The sequence below is a fragment of the Eupeodes corollae genome, chromosome 2 (genome assembly GCF_945859685.1).
Source record: "Eupeodes corollae chromosome 2, idEupCoro1.1, whole genome shotgun sequence".
Lineage (NCBI taxonomy): Eukaryota > Metazoa > Arthropoda > Insecta > Diptera > Syrphidae > Eupeodes > Eupeodes corollae.
In genome coordinates this window covers 128,963,613-128,988,625 of record NC_079148.1, presented here as the reverse complement: position 1 = coordinate 128,988,625, position 25,013 = coordinate 128,963,613, and the positions used below count along the sequence as shown (strand labels likewise).

Genomic DNA, 25,013 nt, shown 5'->3' with positions numbered 1-25,013 from the left:
CAAGTGGTGTCAGGTTTAAAAGCACTTCCAGTGCTGCGGTTGATGTTGTGCGAAGTGCTCCTGTGATGCACATACCTGCTCACCGCTGGACTTTGATGAGCTTATTTAGATTTGCCATCTTGTCCAGTGCAGTCCACCATACGACGGCTCCATCGTATCGGCCTGATTACCTAAGTGTATAGCCAGTGGGTTATTTTTGGGGATAAGCCCCATTTTGATCGTATGGCCTTTTTACAAGTAAAAAGCGCTACAGTAGCCTTTTTGACTCTTTCATCAATATTTGCCTTCCAATTTAGTTTTTTGTCTAAAATGAGGCCCAAATATTTAGCTTGATCGGAAACCTTAATGGTATCCCTCTAATCTTGGGTGGGCTAATCTGAGGAATTTTATATCTTCTCGAAAAGAGTATTAATTCTGTTTTGTGTGGGTTGACGTCCAATCCACATTGCTTAGCCCATTTAGTTAGCCTGTTTAGGACATTTTGTAGGAGTTCCGAGAGAACTTGGGGGTGCTTCCCAGATACGGATATCGGAACGTCGTAACTTTTTCTGGAAATCTTAAATAGGACACACATGGAACAATGCTTTAAAAATGATCTGTTCAAAGCGAAAAGATCCACACCTTGAAACTGCACTGTAAATTGTAAAAACTCTAGTCTGTGGTACCCTCCAACACGGTGTAACTATTTATTATGTGGACCACGTTAAGAAATATTAGCAATATTGACTTAGCCATCATCGATTGTTTCCGAACACAAAAATAGAAGCCCTACCCTTAGATAATTATTGTATAATCCTAATTTTATAAAGTCTCTTAGCGTCATAATATCAAAAAGCTGCGAACCTTTCATTCATTCATGCAATTTTTTACAGAAAATAAATATTTTTTTATTCCTGCAGTTTCTTATCAGTTTATGTAATGAATCTATCTATTTATAAATAGATTAAACGCATTAATCACAACTTTAAATCTTATCAAGCAAATACCACAACAATAACCGTGATTAAACTTCCCACAGAGTGACAATGCAAATTAATTTGTTTCAATCAAATTTGATTATTATTTTGATTATTTCAAATATAAAAAAGACTCACCATGCATTTCCACAAAACACCTTCTAATCGATCTTAAAAAATATATATCACTTTTTACTTCCACCTCATATAGTTTGCTTTTTTGCATTATAATAAAATAGAACGGCCTTTATTTTCAAATAGGATTTTTTCTCAAAAAAAAAGAATAAGAAAAATGTAAAACAAAAATACAGAAGAATAAAATGTTTAAGTAAATTATTATCACTAACGAAAGCTAGTTTGCTAGCTAAGCAAAAGCTGACAAGGACATAACCGACGTGTTTCTCTCATCTCACAAGCATCTACATATCGCATCTACTCTAATCGTCGTCATCTCGATCCCCTCCTGCCACGAAGAGGATAAGCAATATCAAGTTAAGGAGCAAAATTGATTATCAGTTATTGTAGTTTTGTCTTCCGCCAAGTTCCAGAAGATATCTATCCGGATGATCCATCCAGTCTGCAGCTGTTAGTTTGACGGTGCGCTGGCGTTCGGCTTCTTTGATTTGCCATTTCTTGATATCGAGCTGAACTTCGCGGGAACTCTTATCACCACATCCCCAGATTTCGATGGAAGTCAGGACGGCGGCAATTCCTTTGCAATCGATGCTTTCGAAGTGCTCGTCCACAGCTAGAATAGGCTTCTTTGGGTCTGCCCCGGCTCGCAAACCCTTGGGGTAACCACGAACGCAGGTGTTTAAGTACAGTATGTTTGGTTTCTTTTCCAAAATTGCGAACTTGGGGAGCAGCTGTATCACAACACTGCCCTCTGCACCTGTGTACAAGTGTGTTTCCTTCCATTCGTTGGGAGAGCCGATGCAATAGGTCTGGTCGTCCTTTGTGTTCAGCAAGATGAGAGTAGGCCCACGGTAGCCTAACAGATGATGTAAGAAACGATTCGAGCCAAGTCCGTGTTCATTGGAGTCATAAAGTAGGGTCCAATGCGAGGGCAGCATCGACAGTTTGTCTTTGAAGATCTGTGCAGCCGAAGCTGATTTATTGGCACTTTGTGAGACCACGGACTGTGGCTTTGAATACAGCGGTGGTAGGGCTCCGGCAAGTAGCCAGGCCTGAGACAGAGGCATCAGTGTGTTTAGTTCTGAGTCGGATTGCTCGGGGAATGGAGTTCGTTGTTCTAATACTGGTGTGGACAATTCTATGCCCGATGATTGATCGGTCTGTTCAAGTCCGCGGTACGCTGTGGATAGCGTATGGAGACAGTACTTGTGCACCAGCAGCACCGATCGAATCAAATTGTCCTCGAACCATCGACAAACAAAACCTATGCTTAGGCTGTCCGACTGGTTGAAGAAGATTGACTTAAGCACAGAGTCAAAAGTTCGATTTATAGCAGGGCAGAGAACAGCGTTCCCCGAATGGTCCATTGCAATTGTGTAGCAAGTCAATAGTAGTCTAGTAACACCCTGTTTATTGATAAAATCAGGTCTATCAGCCTCGGCGTACATTCTAATGTAACACTCCAGGATTTTAACATCGTCAATTATGCCAAGAAAACGTTCACACTGTTGACGAAACGCCACTGTTCCAAGGTACTCGGTTTGTGCTCGTGAATTGTGATGCAAGTGTTTGAACAGGCGCTGCCCCAAATCGATATAACGCGGAAATACTTGACTCACAAAAACATCACCCACAATTCCATTGACATTGTATTTTAATGATTTTTCTTGCAGTTTCTGTGCCAACTTCTCCACAGGCACAAATTGGGTGAGATATTTTTCGCTTATTTCCGCTCCCGAAGCTGATCGGGACATTGTTGTTTTACTGTTGGTGCTTGTTGTAGCTGTTAGATGATGACCATTATTTGTGTTCTGACCCTCTGTATGATGTGTGCTGGACTTCGAGTCCGTAGAACGAGAATTCGAGTTCCCCATTTTAAAAAGGCGTAGTTGTGTGAATTAATTTTAATGATTGATGGTTGCACTTGAAAAAAAAAGTTTTTCTGCGATTTGTTTTTGCCAAGACGTCGCTGTCATGTGTCAAGTTCAGGTGATTAACTAAAAGTTAAGTCAAATAAATGGCTGCATTCAGATCAAAAGTGAAATGATATTCAGTGCTGTCTTCCTTTACTCTTTCTAGGTAAAGAAGTAAATACCTCAGGACTTGAATTCAGAATCGGTGAGAATAAACTCGATGACACTTCATTTTTTGGAGACAGATTTCTGTTAGAAACAAATTTCCAAACGAAATCCAATTGATTTTGTGCAATGGGTAATGGTCAGATCGCATAAAAGACTTCACTTGCAGCCTGATATTTTGTTTAGTGAAAATTAGATCAAATCAAGAGGATAATTTAACCCTTTTAAAAGAAATGTAAAGTAAAATTGTGCAGCATATACATACATAAATTAGTCACTGAATTATGAAGCTCAGCTTTCTGTTTAATAAATAAATATGATCAGCTCAAGTTTACATAAAAGTGTACTTGACTTTTTAGTAAGAGAGAAAGTTTTTCAGATACCATATGTATATCATAAACTCATATGTACATCATAAACTCAGATAGTTTTTCAGATGTCATATGTACATCATAAACTCAGAACTTTACTGTACTCACCTTTACATTCAATTTTTCGCAAAGAAAATATCAAACTATTATTATTTCCAAAAAATTGCACATACTTACTTAGTTAGGTCCTGAGACCTGTTAAGTCCGTTGGGAACCCTTTAAGGGGCATAGCGCATAGGGACTCTACTAAGCGTACGCGCCATCGTGTTCGGTTTCACGAGATGTGTTTCAGCTCCCTCCAACTCTTGCCTGGTGACGCTAATTCCGCCTCGACTGTCCCGCGACATGTGCTTCTCAGAAGTCCAGCTCTTCTTCCTTCAATGTGAGCGGATTCCACTGCATTGCTTGGCCTGCAATGCAGTCATTTCGTTTTCGAAGCGTATGTCCAATCCATTGCCACTTACGTCTTCGTATTATAGACTCTATAGGTTCCTGACCTGTCCTTCTATGAAGGACCTCATTTGATATACGATTTGGCCATCCTTAGGATATTACGAATGCATCTATTGACAAAGGTTTGCAGCTTTCTTGTTATGGCTGAAGTAACCTTCCAAGTGCTACACCCATAAAAAAGCACAGTTTCGACATTTGTGCGAAACAGTCGTAGCTTTGTTCTTATGCCGCAAATGACGTCTTGTTCGGTTCCGCCTTCGATGGGAACGATACTTTCAAGGTATTGAAAGCTCTCCACTTTTTCCACCGGTTGCCAGAAAATATTTATTTAAGAGGTTGGTCGGGTTCTTCACATGCACGCTAATAATCTATTATTTTTGTATGGTACTGAACAAGTACTTATTTATTTTCCAATTTGAAAAGGAATCTTTACAAAGTTATGCAAAGAAATTAATAACAAATGAAGTTACGCTTTAAATTAAATGAAAAAAAATGTGATAAGATGATGTTTTGACGCTAAAACACTTAATTTGAGTAACTTTCCAAATAGTTGCCTTGGAAGCACATTTTTAGGTAGCTGTCCAATCAGATACTAGAAACTTTTTGTCTTCTCAAAATGCCCAATAAAATCTATTACTGGCCTCACATAATTAGAAAGATCTGTTGAAATCGGTCCATAGTTTTTTCTTTTCATTGTCTTAAGTCCCAATCAAAAACGTCAAAGTTCCAGAATTGGGAAGCCTTTTAACTAATCTTTCTGCTTTTACTTTGATGTTTCTGTTTTCTTTTCTCAAAAAAATAAAGATTTGGCCAGTTTATATTTTATAGATTTCTAAGAATTTTTTTAGATGGGTACTGAAAATCAGAGTTTAAGTCTTAGGTAAAGAATGTCCACAAGAGGAAAAACAAAAAATAAAAAGGTTGCTATCATAATTAGTGAAAAATCGTTTTAAGCCTTCGTATGCCCAATAATATCGAACTCCTATTTTAGTACATTTTTGACAAGCGTAATTTTTGTAGCTAATCCTGCAAAATAAGTGTATAATAAATAAAATAAAACTTTAGTAATTAAATAATTAATATTTATTATTTTAACATTTACTTATTAAGCTAAGTGTTATAAATGGATTAAGCGTGCATGCAAATTTTAAATTTCTCTATTTTTTTAATAAAACAATTTTTAGTATAAACATTTTTTTGTTTTAAATTATAAGCAAGTAAATTTCTTAAAACTGAGAATATGAAAATTATCTTACATTTTATGTTTTTCTCTTGTGATTGGTCTACAATTTCAAGTATTTGTATCAAATTATAACTTTAAATTAATAATATCAACATTAATTTAATAATTTAAAGTATTTTAAAATAATGAGTGTTAATCTTATTATAGGACTAGAATACAAGATCATTATTAGACTAGAACTGCACAGGGTTTCCTTTTTCTATTTCTGTTTATTATGACTTACAAATATGTGTATAGGAATTCGGTTATAATTTTAAACTGGATTTATTGGACTTGGGGTGCGACTTCTTGTTGGAGAACGAAACGATGGTGGTGAGCTTCCTCGGCTATCAAAACTAGAGCAGGTCGATGCATCAGAAGGTGTTACCCGATGATATGGAATAGGTCGTTTTCGTGCACTAAGATTAGTTTGATTAGTATAATTTTATCAAAAATAATAATTTCATTTTTCATTTATAAAGATTGAAATAAACAGTTCAAAAAAAATAAGTAATGAAAAACAATAATCCAAAATAAAAACTTACCAAACAAAATAAACGTAAGAGGAAACTTTCTAAATAAAAATAAAATGAAACAATAAATCATCAAAATGTGAAATAAAAATATTAAAAAAAAGCAATTGTTTTGTGGATTTCTCTCCTCCTGTTTATTGCGAAACATAAAAATGTTCTCCAATTCAATTTTGAGGTATTTCTTCGTATAAATTGAAATGAAAATGAATATTTTTTTAACAATATATTACTACATGTTGCAGTATCTGATATATAAGAATAGTAATTAAAATAAAATGCAAATTATTATTAATCGCTGTGATCTAAAAGCGATAATTACTGTGATATATTCAAGCTCAAATTACTTATTCTCTTAACTAATTTTACAGTAATGATTCATTCTTTTTTTTTGTAAATTAAAATGATTTTAGAGTTCTATTACAAAAAAAATTATATAAACATAATTATTTATGTGGTGCCTATCTTCGATATCTGGGTTTGCTACAAAAAGAAAAGAAAATTATAGTTCTTTTTAGAAAATGGTTAAATAAAGTCTTCAAATAAAAAATAAATCAACATAAAAACAAATTAGAATATGTGTATTTTGATGAAGATAATAATGTAGTGCAGTTTCGTGGTGTGTTTTGCTGTAGACATCTAAAAGGGGCTGAAATATTACCTGGTTATCCTACGACGATCAAGGAAGCTGGGAGAACCACGGCGTCGGGGAATGGAAGGAGATCGATAGCGGGATCTGCTATGCGAATGTTTCGAGCTAGCACTGGAATTAATAAATCAAATCAGTTGAAAATCAATATTCCCATTTGGTAACAGAATTAATCTTACCTAGATGAACTTCTTGAGCTGCTCCTCGACGATCGGCTAGACCTAGAAGAGTGGCTTCGTGAACGTGACCTGGAACTTCCACTTTCACTGCTTGATGACGAATCATGCCTGTAGTAAAATAATTTTAATATAATAAAACAAATTTGAAATGAGTGAAAATTCCACAAAAAAAAAAACAACTCACGAAGATCTCGATTGGCTTGTGGACCTCCTGCCACTTTCATCACGTTCACTTCTACGTGAACGACTCCTGCTTCGTCTGGCTAGGCTTTCAGCTGCAGCTACAGTTGCATTCGAGACCTTCGCAACAATGGTATCCACTAGTGTGCTATCGCTCAACGCCGACACAATTGGCTGGGGGTCTTGAAGCTTAAAAGGTTTAATTACAATTTTTGGTTTAAAATAAGCTGCACTATGATGATGGTGGTGATGGTTATTTTTACTGTTATAATGATTGTTGTTAGTAGCAAGAATTATTTGATTGTTATTATTGTTAGTAGTAGTGACTGTCGTTATCTGCAAAGGCCTACTAGAAGACATAGACATCGAAGCTAACGTTGTCACAGCCGACGAAGAAATCAAACTTGAGAGATTTCGACGAAAGTCTCTCCTTCGGTTAGTGTTATTATTTAGTGAGTGATGGCTGTTTACTAAAGGCATTGGTGTCACAATTACAGTGGGAGGCTGCGGATATAGAAGCTTCCCCGCTGAATGTGGCGGTGGTGTAACACTTATTAAAGGGAGGGTTGATATTGTAGGACTATTATCCACTTGACCATTTGCTGTACTGAAAACAGGCGAGGCCAAGGGGAGGCTGTCCACGGTTAGGAGCGGATTATTTGCGGGCAACGGAGCAGCAGGGTAGATACAACCACTGCCTATGGCCGCTACCGTTGCAGCGTTATTAGCTAAGAATTTATTGAGAGAATTTGTACGCAACAAATCGCTCTTGGGACTTACTTCGTTGGCCATCTTCTCGATGGTTTTGATTTTCTCTTTTGCCTTCGCAGCTATGCCTGATTTAAGTAGTTCAAGCATTTCAATCTCCTTTAATTCGTCTTTGCGGTCATCTTGAGTTAGAGACTCAATAGAAGGTCCTCCATTTTCTTCGTTTTCGCTTTCACTTTGACTATGCAGCCGCACAACAGGCTGTGGTTTCTTTGTAGTTGATGAAGCGCGGGTATTTTTTGCTGTTACGCCGTATGATCGAGATCTCGAACGTTGCGATGAGGATTTTTCTCGTTTAAGATCTTTTGGCCTTTCCTTTCCTTTCTCCTTATCCTTTTCTTTTTCGAATAATTTTTCTTTTTCTTTCTCCTTTTCTCTTTCTTTCTGCTTTTCTTTATCTTTCTCTTTTTCCTTTGCTTTCTCCTTCTCCTTTTCTTTTTCTTTCCCCATTTCATTTTCTTTCTTCTTTTCATTCTCTTTTTCAATTTCTTTTTCCTCAGACTTTACATCATTTTTGTTTGCTTTATATTTGTCACGTTTTTCTTTTTTTATTTGATCAAGGATATCTTGGTAGCGTTCGGGATTGCGTCTAGCTGGTGAATAACTTAAATCAGAACCTGAATCATTATTACTGTCTGAGCTAGATGAACTAGATGGGCTTCGATCCGATCGACTAGTTCCTTTTGTTTTCGGAATCGACTGCGCATTTGACGGCCCCAATTTTTCGATAGGGTTTTGTTCTAATTTGGGTAAAATCAGAATGGGGGGCTCTTCTGTTCCAGGTGCAGGTGGTTCCTTTGAACTTCTTTCCGAGTTAGGCGGTGATTTTAGAAATTCTTTTCTCCGCGAAGTAGACTTCCGAAAACGAGTAGATCTACGGTCCGGGTAACTTCCACTTCTGCTTCGGGATGCCTTTCGACGACTTGTGTGAGGCCTTGGCGATCTTTGACCAGGGGAAGATGCTTTCTGTACCTGAGGTGCTGGTCGCGAATTTCGTCGGTTGCTACGTGAACGACTTTTGGTAAAGGATCGTGGGCGTCGAATCTTTTCACGTAACGGAGAACGTGAGCGCTTTATTTGTTTTCTAGGTGAAGGAGAACCCCTTTTTGTAGTTCTCCTAAGCGATCTCGATCGAGGTGATCGAGACCGTGATCGTCTTCTTTCCACTGATCGATTTCGTCGGCGAGATGATGAGCGACGAGCACCTCTTTGGGAAGGAGAAAGCTTACGATCTTTTGAGCGGAAAGATGGTGATCTCCGATTATAACGCGACCGTGAACGTGAGTTCGATCGACGGCGGTCTCGTGACCTTTGCAGCGATGATGATCTTTTAATACGGGATCTGTCATGGGAAACAGGTTGACGTCTTCTCCTCTCAGTAGTAGATGGTGACACAGACCTACGTCTTTCGCGTGATCTTGATGCAGAAGTCGAACGCTGACGTGACGGGGGAGACAGTTTTCTGTCTGCCAAGCGTCCTTTTGAAGTGCTCTTTATTGGTGATTTTGCCGATCTTGACCTTCTTCTTCTACGATCAACGTTTCTTGAACTTGACCTTCTTCGTGTTTTTAATGGAGAACGTTCCCTATTTTCCGAGCGTTTTCTCTCAATTTGTTCTCGAGAAATCGACCGTTTTCGAGATATTGATAGTTTTCTTTCGGATTTTCCACGCGATACTGATCGTTTTCTCCGAACCGGTTCCCGAGATATTGAACGTTTACGTGATGTTGGACGCTTTTGATAGGGGGATCTCTTTCTTTCATAAGAACTTCTCGATAAAGAGCGTTTCTCTTCTCGGGATTTCGAACGCTTGCGCGACAGGACTGTTTTTGTTCCTTTGGATGTCGATCGACGTCTGGTAGGACTTTTATTCGAAAGATATGTTCTTTCTTCCCGTGATACATCTTTTCCCCTAGAAAGTGAACGTTTTCTCTCTGATTGTTTTATAGATTGCTTTTCTGATTCATCTCTAAGGGGTTTTCCATCTTTGTTGGCTCTTGAACTAGATCTTCTCTCTTTTGATGGCAAATGTTTTGCCTCAGACCTAGACGGGGCTTCTTTCGATACCGAGCTACGTTTTACCTTCGAAACACTTTTCGAACGAGAACGTTTTCTATCGGTAATAGTTGAAGTTTTATGTCTATTTGCTTTTATATCCCTTGATGAAGAACGTGGGCGTTCAGAAACCTTGCTTCTCTCCGGACTTTTTGAAACAGATTTCTTTCTACGAGGTGATTCTCTACGCTTTTCCTGTTTAACAACATCTTCAGGGATTGATTTTTTTCCCTCGTTTCTATTTGCTAATTTCTTAATTTGAGTCGAAGGAGAACCTTTTCTCAATTCTTTCTCAGGCGATCTCAAAGATTTTTTAGTTGGTGGAGATGCAGATGATGAACTGCTTGAGGATACTGACGAAGATGACGATCGCGAGAATGAGCGAGAAATAGGTCTTCTGGGAACTGCTTCAGCAGCAGCGACAATTTTTGTCTCACCTGCTACAGCCATTTTAAAAGGGTTAACAAATTGCTTTTTTCGGGGAGTTGGGGAACGTTTGTCAGCCTTTGAAGAATCAATTCTCTTAGAGTGATCACCGTTTCTATCAACTCTACGAGGGGATTTCGATTGAGACCTTTCATTACGCTTTGCAACTTTGGGCAATGATTTTTCGTCGCGCCGATTCTTCGATCTATGGTCTGATGATCGAGATCTTGAGCGCTTACGACGCTTATCTGTTTGATATTCATCCCGCTTATGAACATCGTCTCGTTTGTGACTCTCACCCTTGTGGCTCTCTTTTTCTTTTTCGGGCGATGTCTTTCTCTTGCGATCACCTCGGTCAGTCGATTTGTCTTTTACCGGAGAAGAATCTCGTGTCCGAATTTTTTCAACATCCCTTTTAGATACTGGACTGGTTTTACGTTTGTCCTTACTGCTACAATTCTCAGATTCACGACGATCTCTACTTTTTGATAGTGGTGATAATCGGTCGTCACGCCGTGCTGGTTTAGATGAAGATGAAACTGGATCCCTACGCTCTCGGGATCGACTTCTAAATGGATTTCGATGTTTTGGGGGTTCCTGTATGTCAGACTTTTTCTTAGATGATGATTTTAGTTCTTTATCACGTCTTGGGGAGCTGAAATAAATATAAAATGCTTATTCACATCAAATGGTTTAATTCAGAGAAATTAACTTACCTCGATCTAGAATCAACAGACGATGCTCGATGCTTCTTCTTCTTCTTTTTCTACACAAGAATGAATCGAAAGAAAAAACAAAGAAAGTTTGAAGGTGGAAAATGCAATAAATCATCATAATATTATACTGAGAAAGAAAACTTATTTTCTTAAAATTGCTTTTGTTTTGCACCGCACAATATTTTTTTTATTAAATTCTTTTTTTTTAACGAAATTAAAATATATAGCATTTTTTTTGAAATATATATAAATATAGAGTGCTAAGTAATCGAAACAACGCAAAACCGATGAAAATTATAATTTGACAAAATGAAAGTACTTACAAAACTACAAGAGAGCCTTTCGATAGCTATCCTATTTAATGAAGCGCCAAGGGTTTTAAACAAAAAATATAATTTTTTTCTTTGATCTCTTAAGTTTTAAAATTAATATTTTTTTGTTTTTGTAATCGGTTAGGTTATATAGAAAATAAAATACAAAGAGATATTAATATCTCTCTCTGGGAGTTTTTACAAATCCACCTCAAGTTAAACAAAAAATTTAAGTTTTAAAGTAAAACACTTTTTATTTTTAAATGGATAAAATAAAAGTTCATAAAGAAACTATAAAGAACAACAACAACTAAACTTAAGGAAGACTTAACCATGATTGATAAAATTTACATAATTACTTATTACCTTCGTCGTTCGTGTGTATAGTGTTTGGGATTTTATTTTACGAAAAATGTTTAAGCAAAAATAGATTAGGATTTTGTCCATCATGATAATATTATTATTTTTTTCTTTTTTTTGTTAATAAAGTTTATCATGCGATTAAGGAGAGTAAAATTTTACGAATTATTTAATTGTTAGGTGAGGATGTGGGCTGCTTACCTTGTCTTTTTTCGATTTCTTGCGTTTTTTTACTTCTTTCTCGCTGTCAGATGAATCATCATCGGAATGGTGTTTCTCGGAGTCCGACGAATCACCGGATTCACTGAGTTTGCGTTTTCTGGATTTCTTCTTTTTAGATTTACTGAAATATAAGTAAACATGAATGAATAATAATGAGACAATGTTTTTTTTTATAAGATTATTGTTTGCAGAAAATTGAAGTGAATATAATGTTTTACGCAATCTTCAAATGTCTTTGATGAGGTAAAAATAAATTTAAAGCGATTTAATTTAATACTAAAAACACTATTGGTCTACGAAAGAAATAATTTAATGTGTTTTCGTTCTTTAAATTATTCAAAAATTCACTTCAATTTTCAATTCATACTCATTACCTAAGTCTATTGCTAATAAGTTATAATTTATTTTGTAAACTTCATACTGAATAGTATTGTGATATTAATCTAAATAATTTAAATCTTTTTTAAACACAGACATAATTTTGCACATTAGTTTTTGTTTAAATTTTTACCTTATTCAAAACTCATCATAATGGTCTGTTTTAGGGAAAAGAGAGATGAGAAAATATTTATTTTTTTTTGTTTTGTATAATTCGAAAATGTTCGCATATTTACGATGGTTAAAAAATTGTGTGAACAAAAAATAAAACACAAACTACTAATCAAACAAAATTTATAAAACATTTAAAAAAAAAACGACTCCATTTTTATCACTGCAATTTTTTTATGGACACAGTGAGGAACTAGGTTAGGTAGGGTTAGGTTACGTTAAAGTGGCTGCGGATTCAGAATCCACACACTTAGGCCAGAAGAAAAGGCCCATTGAGATACCACATGAATCTAGAGAATTACTTCTTACTAGTCGAACCCTTTTGAGCTTTTTATAAAGCGAAGAAGATATTTGATATCCTTTTTAGCTAGTTCATTGGGATTATCAAAAGAGAAGTCCCCCAGATGAAGTTTGCGTCTTAGTGAAAGAGCAGAGAAGGTGAGAGATTGTTTCCTCTTCTTCCTCGTCCATACAGCTCCTGCAGAATTCATTTAAGACTACACCAAGTCGTATTGCGTGTCTCCCTATAAGACAGTGTCCCGTAAGTACACCTATTAGGGAGCTAATAGATAACAAGTCTTTATAGCGCTTTAGGTCCAGTGAAGAACATATGAGTTTTGTGGCTGCGCATGTTAGTAAATTGTGCCACCTAGGGTTTGTAATCGCAAAAATCGTTTCTTTTAGGAGAAGCTTACATGTAGCTATCGGTATACCTATCTTCTCCCTTTCAGGTAAAATAGGTATGACGGTTCCATTTTTAGCGAGTTCATCGGCTCTACAATTTCCTGTGATGTCTCTGTGGCCCGGCACCCAACAGGGGTGAATGTTAAATTGTGCGCCATCTCCATAAGAGACGATCGACAATCGAGGGCCGTTTGAGATTTGGTTGAGACACCGTCAAGAGATTTAATAGCAGCCTGACTGTCAGAGAAGATGCGGATATCAGGAGTTGATATCACGTTTTCTCTTAGCCAGGAGAGAATATTTTTGATCGCTAAAATTTCCGCTTGGAAGACGCTATGATTAGGGAGGCGGAATGAGATGCTTAGATTAAGCTTTTCTGAGTACACACCACCACCAACTACCTCATTTGTCTTGGATCTATCTGTGTTAAAATTAATGCTTTTGTCATCCAGGAGTTTTTTGTCTTCCCATTCATCTCTGGATGGAATGGATACCTGGAAGTTTTTTTCCAAATTGGGGTTTCGTTGAGTCTTATAGCTGTACTCGCTGTCACTTGTTGGCGAGGAACTAAAATGTGTGTTTTTTTTAATAACCTGTTTGTAGTGATTCTTTTAAGAGTTTTTGGAGAACCAACAAATTATTTATACATGAACAAATTTTTTTTTTAAAGGAAGTTGCTACTTAGAATTAGATTTAATAAGAAAGGACACAGAAGCCAGAATATCGGGCTTATGGAATAAGAAGTTTAAATGGTTGTTGTCTATGGTTTGACAGTTGTGAATTTAAAATTGTGTTCTATTTGTAAGGTCTGTCAATTAATCAGTCATTTAACGATAGAATTGTGTTTAATGACATTTGTAGGCTTGCACATTATGAGTCCATAGGTATTCTTTTCGATATACAATGACGCTTAACTATCAATTTATTGCAAAATCCCTATGTTTGTGTGACTTAACGCCTTCCAAATACTTATTATCTGGCTCTATTATGACATTGTTTTATGATGACAAACCAGCGACTTCTGAAAGCGAGTATTCAAGCTACCATTCACTGAATACGGCCAGATTTATTGGAAAAAGTAGTGAGAAATTGGACTAATAAATGGAATATGTAAATTGTAACCGAACGGAATATATATTAGAAATCTTATTTAAAACAAATAATGCCATGCAATTAGGTTATATTAATACAAAATTCATTCACATAATATTTCTAATCTAGGAACCGAACTAAATGAAGAAGTTTGTTGGGTGAGGCCCTAGTTCACACAAGACTGTAGACTTAAAAACATTAGATATCTACATATATGTAAAACACAGAAATCGTAAATTTTATGTAAACTGGCTCCGAGACGTTAGAATCTGCATTTTAAATAACTAAAATACAAATATAATGTTTAAACATCAAATTATTTTCGTATTGAGTCGGTTAAACTATAAAATTAATATATATAACAAATTCACCGTGCTGAAAATCGCAAGGGAGAGAAATATGAAAAATCTTGCCTCATTCATGAATGTAAAATGATACAAATTCATACAACAACATAATCATCCTTTTGATTTAAACATTTCATTATTGTTCAACGTAAAATAAACAAGAAAAATATCAGTTATATCCTTTTAAGGGGGCAGTGATTTTAAATCCGTTTGCATTTGATTGTATTTTGTCTATTATTAAGGGGCTTAACTTAAACAAGGTTGCAACTCTATCAACAAGAATTTTTTTTTTATTCAATTAAGTCGAATACGAAAATTAATACAACAAAAAACAATAAAACAACTTTTTGCTCGATCAAACAAAATCAAAGAAAAACAAAAGATTTTTCAAAAAACATCACAACCATTTTACTTACCATTTTAAGCATCGTAAATATCGTTTGAAATTTTTGGTAATAATATTTTTGTTACCCAATAATTATTGAAATTATTACAATTGAACATTTTCTATTTTGAAAATTATTTGCTTTCATGTCTTATCCCTTATTTATGTATACATACATTATGGAATGTATATAATTTATTTTGTTAAGCACGAAGAAGAAAAAATTTAACTCTTTATTTTCATTTAAAAAAATATTTGGTTTTTTTTAGGACTTAACTTACTGTCAATAATAATTTGATAAAATTATTTTTCTTTAAAAATAAAGTCTTACCTTTCTTTCTTGTGTTTTTTGGATTTCTTCTTTTTATCCTTTTTATGTTCTGGACTCGCTGACCTAAAATTAAAAATAATAAAAAAAAGTTTAAATATTTGTATTAATTATTTAAAAATTATATAAACATACCCATCACGATTTTTCTTCTTTTTCTTCTTCTTAACTTTACCCCGAATTTCACCATCCTCTGCGACATTATCAGCTTTAGCTCCCTCTTTTTCTTTTGATGGAGTCCGAACTAAAGCATAGCGTTTGTTTTTTTCTTTTTCCGTGTCTTTTTGAGCATCTAGCTCTTTTTGCAATGCTGAACTCTTCGCCAGATCTTCTCTTGCTTTACGATCTGAATCAAAACTTGTTCCTTCAACAAAGTATTCAGAAATTCCGAATGCTTCACGGAGTTTGGCGTTTTTCTCCTGTTGAGCTTCCGCAATTTGATGAGTCTCACGAACACTGAAATCAAAATAAATACATTCTTTGTAGATACTTCAAATTCCCTCAAAAAAAATATACAAAATTGAAGATGCGTCGTGTATCGTGACGGTGACATAATAGCTACATTCTTATACTCAAGATTACAAATTTGCAAACGTCATTGAAAGTTATCAAAAAACAAACAAACATCATTTACCTCACAACACTTCTCAGCTCTTTTTGGCACACGCGATGCTGATGGTTGGCGTTGCCATAAAATGGGGTAGTGCTCAAAAATTCGATGGGAAATTGCTGCTGCAGGTTACTCATGCCACCAGCCCCTATCGGTATGGCAGAGATCCCGGCAAAATAGCGTACGTCATTGATATCAACACGCGGAGTTTTATTTCCTCTCATCGCACTACTACCACATCCACCTGCTGAGAGTGCAGAATTCAAGAGAATTCCATGCACATGGTTATTGTTGTGGTTACTGAGTGGAATCGTAGATTGACCGTTCCCTGCGCATGCACACTGAACTATATACATGGCTTGGGGTGGTGCGGGTTTTTTGCGGACTCGTTTCAAGGCGGCCACTGCCGGTTTCAGCGGCTTGAACTTTTTTCTCACCGTTTGGTAAGCCATTATTGAGACTGAACTTCGCGGTGATTTAGGAGTTGGCGTGACATTTGGGTCGCGATTATCATGCTCGAAATATTGTCGGCCTACTTTCTTTCGACGACGCCTTTTAGGTTTTGACGCTGGTTTTGTTGCTGCAGACAGAGTTGTTTGTTGCAACAATACACCACCATTTTGTGTTGAATACATTTGAGATGAAAACATGACGATATGAATTCAACCGGAAGACTTTTAGAATTTTACTTTAAACTAACTTATTTAACTAGGAAGACTTTTGATTTATGTATATAAATATTTTTTGTTTAAACTAACGCGCGAAATTAAAAAAAAAATAATACAATTTAAAAACGCGAACTACACTAACAGCTAGATGGTAACCAACTGTGGTTTTGGAAGACTTTTCAAGTGATTTTCACTTTGTTAAGAATTTTGTATTGTGCTCTACATTGTTATATCAATTAAATTTTCTTGGTTTTCTTTTTATTTTAATTTGCGTGTTCTGCTTGAGAAATAGGTTTCTTCTTAATCCGTTCGGATTATGATGGGGTTGATTTGTTGGGACATCGTCGTTATAACGATGACAGTTGAAACTACAAATCCCAATAGTTGATATCATATTACTTTTTGTCAGCTTCATAATACCACCTGTCCCACAAACACGGTGGTTGCACTATATAAGCAATTAGATTTCTTAAAATCTGTCTACATCCTCTTTTAGTTGTTATTTGTTTACACCGATTGCCAAGACGAGACACGGTTTCACATAATTTTTGTCGAGGATTATTGATTTTTCACATTTATATTTTCGCAAAATGGGTTGTTTTTTACTTGTTTGTTATTAGTTTACTTAAATAATATCCTTTTATAGAGCACAAATATCTTATTTTATTTTAGTTAAGTGTTTTATATAAATATTTTTCAATATTTTAGAATAATGTTGGTGTTTGTGGTGTAAAAAAAATATATCTAGAATGGCAAAACACAACCATTTTCGATGGAAGACTTATGGAAACTGAGTTAATACAGGGATGATATTGTTCATCTCAACCCTTATATTAAACGGTTATGCGCAGAAATGGAAGAAGCTATATATATTTATACAAAAATACAATTTTATGGAAGGAAGATTTATCTCCCAAATGATTATGAGGATGGAGGATTGGTGTTATTGATTAGATTAACTGAAAAGTTAACTATATTATATGATTTACACTATTGTTAAGTAAAACATGTTAATAATACTAGTTTGATAAAATGTATGGAAACATGTACTAAAATTCATCAACATTATGTTGCATGTTTACTCTCATAATTAAAAAAAGGTACAAAGTTAAGCATCCATTTTTAATGATTCTGTTAAATAATTTAACATGGAAAATGCAAAGCTCTGACTTTTTATTAAGCATTTTTACTTTTTAAATTGTTATACTTGCTCGTGAAAAATTTTCGTGTAGTTTTATTTTTATAAAACAGAGTATTTATAAGTATCATTGGTTATAGTTATAACCATTTGAACTGAATTAACAACAACTGGTGACAAAAACTGAACTGATAACTAACTCCAGGATCATTAAGGCGCTTTCAATAAATTCTTGCAAAAAGACTTTAAAGGTTCGTTCGAAGTAAAAGTGATAAAAGTTAATGTTAAAAACATTAGCACCGAACTTTGTTTTATTTTCTAAGGAATTTATTTGTGAAAATTGGTCCTTGCGCATTCTAATTCTTATGACCAAATTATAATAAATTTTACGAAAAGTTTTTTGTTTTAGAGAATCTTACGTTCTAAAAAACTTATTTACTCCTGAACAATGTTTGCAAATCGTGCAAATTTATTGCTAAAAATAATGCTTCGATTCCATACAGCCTAAAATGACCCTAACGTACGTCGTAATTTCATCACCATACTCTGCGTCAAAGCATCGAACATACAAAATGCTGGCTTATCGGTAGATGCTTTGCGGGGCCAAATTAAGAATGCTTACATGGAAGCTGGAACTGAAACTATACCCAGGCAAACAAGAGCTAGAGATTCCTGGATATCCCAAGACACCTGGAACAAAATCACATATCGATGAACACTTAAAATTAGAATTAATTCAGAAAGTGATGCTCAGCGGAAATTGATTTTACGAAACGAGTTTAGAGCATCTCATAAGACGTAACAAGAGGGTAAGGGTAGAAAATGCGGAAAATGCGGAACATGCTGCAGGAAGAGGGGACGCAAGGGAGCTGTATACAATCACTAAGGACGTTGTCGGACAGCGTAATACAACTAATACTAACCATCCCGTGTTATTTTTGAACGGCAACCTTTTACTGACGATAGAATATCAGCTACAAAGATGGAAGGAACACTTTTGTGCGCTGCTAAATCATTACCACAACGCAGAATTGAATCCACAATTGAACATCATGCGCAGATCTTCTAGAGAGTGCAGAGATAAACAATGTGATACATCTTCTAAAGAAAAACAAAGCGGCTGGACTTGGCGGTATTCCCGCAGAATTCCTTAAACCATACCCTGAGGCAGCTTTCCGTATTTTGCTTAAACTCGTGCAAGCTGTCAGGGAGAGGAAACCCTGAGAAAATTGTCGCTGTTATTAAAGAATCGTACAACAACGCAAGGTGTTTTTTGTTGCACAATGGACATCTTTCCGACTCCTTCGATGAGCGTCAAGGAGTGAGACAAGGAGATGTCTTGTCACCAATTCTGTTTTTTTTTTTTGACGATGTGCCAGGTGGGTACAAATGAAAGACACGGTATCCAATGGAGTCTGTTTAACAAGCTTAGCCACAAAGATTATGCTAACGATATATGTCTCATGGCTAACAACACGGCTAGCTTAAATCAGATGTGTCATTCACTGTAATTAAATGGAGAGGTGGCTGGCTTAAGGATTAAGACAAATAAGACCAAAGTAATGACCCCGGGCCAAAGCACACAAGTCATTCTAAGGCAGGGGACCATATAGGAGGTCGAGCAGTTTAATTATCTGAGGATTTTTATAGCTATCGATGTCGGAACGAACCTGGATGTTAACAGTAGGGTAAACAAAGCCCGTAGTGCATTTGGAATCCTTTCTCCTGTGTGGAACTTTAGCAAAATATCCCTACGCACCAAGTTGAAACTCTTCGAATCCAACGTCAAATCAGTGCTGTTATATGCTTCTGAAACATGGAAATGCTCTTCCAACATCTCTAGCAGAGTACAAGCTTTCGTTAACTGTTGTCTGCGCTCTATTCTGAACATCCGGTGGCCGCAAACCATTTCTAACGTTGAACTGTGGAATAGGACCGGGCAGAAAAAATTGGACGTAGACATCATGCAACGGAAATGGCGTTGGATAAGCCATACACTGAGGAAACCGGACGAGAATATAGCAAAACAATCCGTCCAATAGAATCCCCAGCGTACTAGACGCGTTGGAAGACCAAAGACAACTTGGAGGTCATCAGTTTTTAAGGAGGCTCGGTCTCAGAGTATTCAATCGTGGCCATAGCTGAGTTCAGTTGCAGGATAGGTTGAAGGATCTTGTTGCTGCTCTATGCTCCAGCGAGTTAAAACGCTGCTGTACTTGCAGCCGGACAATATATATTCCATACAGCCAAAGAAACAATCAATACATTGAAGGAAACTTGGTGAACGGCTTTGTGGAAATGTATGTGGGTGGCCTGCAAGATCGTGCGATTTAACAACGTTGGACCGTTTTTTGTGGGGTAACGTGAAGTAGCTTGCCTTGGAAGAGAATATTCGGAACATTATTGCTGACATACGGCCATAATTACTGAACAAATTTGGCTTCTCGAATATAATGTATTTCAGCCAGCCTCGGCGGCCAAATACTCTAAATCATTTTTAAAACGTAATGGAAAACCCTTATCTGAATAATTGAGTTCAATGTAAGAATCCAGACCATTCTTACATTGAATGGACGCAGAAAGTTTTAGGTTGCACAACTAAATAAAGTATTTTGAAATTTTACTCTCGTTTATACATTTTATTTATTTGGAATTAAATATATTTGAGCAATTTGAATACGTTTTATTTTGTTTTACTATTTAAACCCAAAAGTAATTATATATTTTTCCTTTAAACTTAATTTTATATTTAAAGAAAATTGATATGCGGTTTAAATAGACAAAAATGAGGGACATCAGAAAGTTCATTCTGATTAAAATCCCGAATATAATTTGGTAACAAGAAATTACCTATTTCTAGAATATAATTAATATCGCAATTTCAACGTACGATAAACAAATTCAGGTCACTTTTTACTAAATTTGTAGTGAATTTCTGATTTCGTGTAGGGCGGAGTTCTAACCAACCCATTGTAATTCACTTATAATTATGTACTACGATGTATAAACATTCCGTAAACGTGTTCACATCGTACTTCGTACTTCATGTTGTAGTTATGGTACGCCTATCTTTTTAAATCATTTTTAGATTTTATACAAAAATGAATGCTCAGCAAGGATGTAATGTACATATATATCTATAACTTCTTTGAGTTGAATAACAAACTAAATGCCGGATGATTCCTTCTAACCCAAATAACTATATAATTTTATTGCTTTGTGTTGAATAGAAAACTTTCATTCATTTCAAAAGGAATTACTGCTCCACAACACATAAAAAAAATGTTTTAACAAAAATCAATAAACCATTATAAAGAGACGCACATTTTCACTTTTTTCATTTTCCATTTTTAATCTCTGGAGTGCGCCAAAATAACAAAACAACTTATAGTAGATGTAAATAAGAGTATATAAAAAATAACTATTACGCAAGATACACACACAAAAATTGTATCGAATAAATTAAGATTCTTTAAATATACAAATAGAAGAAAAAAAACTTACACTATTCTTCCAAATTCGTCCTTAGTTTGGTCACTTTTTCCTTGTCCTGTCAATTTAAGTCGATACGAGTTAATCTTGACCGCAATCTCTTCCGCTGAGTATCTATAAGTTGATGACAAGAAAAAAAAATACAAAAATATAATAAGCCACAAAACAATTTGACCAAACTCGCGGGAGGATAAATCAATAAACGTACTTTCCCCTATTAAAAAAGGATCTTTTTTACTTCTTTTCTTTTTTTATAAAAACCGTAAAAGCCAATCCAAAAGACGAGACGGCAATTTTATGGGGAAAATGAAAATAAAATTGATTTTGTTTTCGCTTTTTTTCTTTAAGCAAACGTAAAAAAAGGTCGTAATCTTTTTGAAAGTGCAATGTTATTGGAATTTAGTCTGCATTTCTACGATTGCCTCTGCGACGACGGACTAAACAACACAATAAGCGAGGGTACTTTTGACGTGCTCTGCAACTGTGACAAAGCTTTAAGGAAGGAACATACAGCAGCAGCAACAACAACCACAAAAATTCACCCTCACTCGAGAGAGTGATGACGGCGAGTTGGTACTCTGTGACGTAGGAAATGAACACAGGAAATAGGGTGGCAATTAGGGGTTGTTGGGTTGGGAAAAGCAGGGAAGTGTTTACATATAAGTAGATATACATAAATGAGATATGACACAACCAGGACGACCACACGCAAGGCAAATCCAGAGCTCAACTCTCACCCTGATGGCGCATTGTAGATAAGAATCATGGAGTGCTTTCTAAATTGTACCTACATGTCCTTTTTCCTGATTGACTTTCATTTTAATTTTAAACTAATTATTAGATAGTAGATGATAGGTATTTATGTTTTATTAATAACTTACCCTTGTTTTTCAAGAATCTCTTCAAACTCAACACACTTGACTTCGATTTTGCGCTTGCGATCGTGATCAAGAATTTCCTGATTTGGTGGACGATTGATGGAGGCATCCAATTTTTTTATATCGTCCTCTGATTTGTAAGTCGGATTGTCCTTTTTTCCAGGTCGGACGAATGCCCAATTACGTTGTACATGGCCATTTGTGCCAGAACCACGAGGGGTCGTCAATCCAATGCCATTATACATTTTTGTGTTCTATTTTTTTAAATTTCAGTTTTGCTTAAAATATTTTTGCAATTTCAGTCAAGTTCATTTTTGTGAATATGTTAGATTTAACGCAAATGATTTCTGGGAAGAAAACCTGAAATATTTCAATTTTGCTCTGCCGGTTTTTGTGAACAAAATCAATAAGAAAATATATGAAATATTTTGTTTTACTTTTTTTAATTCAAGGATTGAATTGGAGTTTATAATTACATAATGTATCCTTTAGGCTGGTTTGTGTGTGTTAGATATAAAATATACTTTTATTTATATTTTTATGATTATTTAATTAGTTTTAATTAATGTTTTAAATAAATTAAATGACATTTTTGTTCGAAGCAAGCAAACAACACCCGCGATTTTATTATGGATGAAGATGAACGAACGTTTCGTATTCGTTTCTTCTTGATAACTTTTCCCTTTTTTCGCGTTTGACACATTTGACGCCATTTTTATTTTGAAATGGGATATTTTTTGCAAAGTGACTGAAAAGTGGTGCCAAGTGAACTTGAAATTAGTAGAAAGCACATTTTTTTAAATTATTAATGCTTCATGAATTAAAAGTGAAGTTTTCTGTGCTTATATGGATTTAGATCCAAAATTGACGATTTTTTGTGACAAAAAGGTCACAAAATAACAAGAATTCATCTTCTTTTCTCTTTTTTATTTGCGTTTGTATTAGTGGATTAAGAGCTAGCAGACATTTAACAATAAATAAATAACTTATGACAATAAAAAGATAAGAAATTATAGAAAGTTTAATAATTTATCAAAAGAAGAAGATAAATCGAGAGCTAAACTGCAAGCGAATATTGAACTCAGAATGTTTTTAGCAAATGTCACTTTTCTGTAGTATAGGGTAATTTATTTTTGGCTTCTTAAAAAAAGACATACGTTGATATATTTCTCTATGAGTAAAACTAAGGAAAACAGACAAAGAAATTGTTTTTTTTTATAAACAAAAATCATTTCATTATAAAGCTAGGACATTGGGCAGGTTCAGGTGACATAAGGGGCTTGAAAGTAATGCGAGTTTCTAGCATCTGATTGGCCAGCTGCCAAAAAATTGCCTCCAAATTAATGCAACTTTGTTGGAAAGTTAGTCAAGCAAAATTTACCTAACTATCAAGTTAAAATAACAGGTGGAAATGTTTTTTCATTCAACTGAAAGCTGAACTTTATTTATTTTCTGCAGAACTTCATTTAATGCTTTGCGTAAAATAGTTCGTTGTCAATTTTGAAAATAAATAACTTATTTTTCTTTACAATACAATATACAAATCGTGATGAAGTTGTAGCCTGCCTGAGGAGTGTTTTGTAGGCAATAATTGTGTTGGTACTTTTTGTAATATGAACTTAAAGTAGAAGTTAGCGAAGTAAAGTTCTGAATTTGAAATTCATGATACTTGAAAAACTAACTCGATGTTTTGGTCGAAATGTACGTTCAAAGAATGAAGTTGACCGCAAATGAAGTCCCTTGTATTGCCTGAACCTGCCCATTGTCATTAATAGTAAATACCTTATCTTTAATATTCCAATGGCTTTTTCTGGATTTTTTTGTCTAGGACATAAAGTCAGTAATTTTAGTTTTTGACGCGTTTAGAGTTCAGACATTTTTCTTTTTCGAATAGACTCAAATTGCATGCTTTTGGTGGCCATAACTGCACGACCAGGTAACTTTGAACGCAATGTAGTCTTAATTGATAAATGTCTATTTAAATGATGGTTTCAATCACCAACTGAAATAAAATCAGTTTAATTGCTGTAAAAACAATAAATAAGGATCATTATCGACATTTGCAGCAATATTTTTGACTGAGCCTGAATTAGCATGACACACATGTGTTAAGTCAATCTCTCCTCCAATTTTTTTTACCGGTTGTTGTGTAATCGGCCAACTGTGATGACCATAATAATCGCGTAAAGGGCGAAAAGTGGCTATGAAACTAATATCGTATCACTTCGAATAATAGCTCACTTAATTGTCAAAGATACCAGTTTGAAACCATGATTTGAATAAACTTGTGTGTGAGCAGCATTACCAGATTTGAGGTTTAAATCCCGAATAAGGAGCAGGTCCGAGATCGCAATCTTTGACCTTATTTTTTGTAGTTAAAAGGATGGATATCCACTTAAAGCAATGAGATCTTTTTTGTATTGCAAGCCCTACTTTTTATCCGATTTCATGAAGGCTTTTGAGTATAGTCAATGTGTTATGTGACCAAGTATATGCTGTCATCAAAAAAGGACACTGAACTACGACGTCTTGGACAAAACGTCACCATGGACAGCTATAACTTTGAGGTAGTTAAGGACTTTGTCTACCCAGGCACCGCTATTAATGCAGACAACGACACCAGCGCTGAAATCAAACGAAGAATAACTCTTGCAAATCGCTGCTTCTTTGGACTTAGAAGGCAATTGAGAAGTAAAGTGCTCTCTCGAGCATGTAAAATCACCATCTATAAGACACTCATCATCACGGTTCTCATTTATGGCGCTGAGGCCTGGACCCTGTCAAAGAAAGATGAGAGCGTCTTAGGATGCTTCGAGAGAAAAATTCTTCGGGTGATTTTTGGTCCCGTACGCATAGATGGAGAATGGAGGAGAAGATATAACGACGAACTGTACGGGCTGTACAGTGACACTGACCTAGTTAGCAGAATTAAAGTCCAACGGCTTAGATGGCTAGGTCATGTAGAGCGGATGGACATCAACGCTCCAGCCCGGAAGGTCTTCGAATCCAATCTCGAGGGACGGCGCAGTAGAGGAAGACCGCGACTCAGGTGGCGCACCCAGGTGGGAGAGGACCTCAACCAACTTGGCGTACGAAACTGGAGACAGCTAGCTAGGGACCGAGCTGGCTGGAGACGCTTGTTGGTTGAGGCCCAGGTCCGCCCCGGACTGTAGCGCCACCTTAAGTAAGTAAGTAAGTAAAGCAATGTGTTATTAAAAACTCAAGAACACC

General features: G+C 35.6%; 2 protein-coding genes across 9 annotated transcripts; both read right to left on the bottom strand.

Moving 5' to 3' along the window:
- Positions 1-1,324: 1,324 nt before the first annotated feature.
- On the bottom strand, positions 1,325-3,075 carry LOC129946633 (uncharacterized). The gene has a single exon (XM_056056884.1). It carries the CDS (start codon positions 2,963-2,965, stop codon positions 1,469-1,471), a length of 1,497 nt encoding a protein of 498 aa, XP_055912859.1. The 5' UTR covers positions 2,966-3,075; the 3' UTR covers positions 1,325-1,468.
- Positions 3,076-5,061: 1,986 nt separating this feature from the next.
- On the bottom strand, positions 5,062-22,458 carry LOC129944160 (serine/arginine repetitive matrix protein 2). Of its 8 annotated transcripts, XM_056053371.1 has the most exons (11): positions 22,259-22,456; positions 21,786-22,163; positions 20,917-21,018; positions 15,132-15,452; positions 15,000-15,062; positions 11,591-11,732; positions 10,719-10,768; positions 6,758-10,657; positions 6,574-6,681; positions 6,407-6,508; positions 5,062-5,634 (listed from the first exon to the last, which is right to left on the bottom strand). In XM_056053371.1, exons 2-11 carry the CDS (start codon positions 22,025-22,027, stop codon positions 5,490-5,492), a joined length of 5,175 nt encoding a protein of 1,724 aa, XP_055909346.1. In that variant the 5' UTR covers positions 22,028-22,163; positions 22,259-22,456; the 3' UTR covers positions 5,062-5,489. The 8 variants fall into 8 exon arrangements, 7 of the variants coding, with proteins under 7 accessions (XP_055909346.1, XP_055909347.1, XP_055909344.1 ...); XM_056053372.1 differs by lacking the exons at positions 20,917-21,018; positions 21,786-22,163; positions 22,259-22,456 and adding an exon at positions 15,631-16,972 and having other exon boundaries at positions 6,758-6,942; positions 7,534-10,657; XM_056053369.1 differs by lacking the exons at positions 20,917-21,018; positions 21,786-22,163; positions 22,259-22,456 and adding an exon at positions 15,631-16,983.
- Between the last annotated feature and the right edge of the window lie 2,555 nt (positions 22,459-25,013).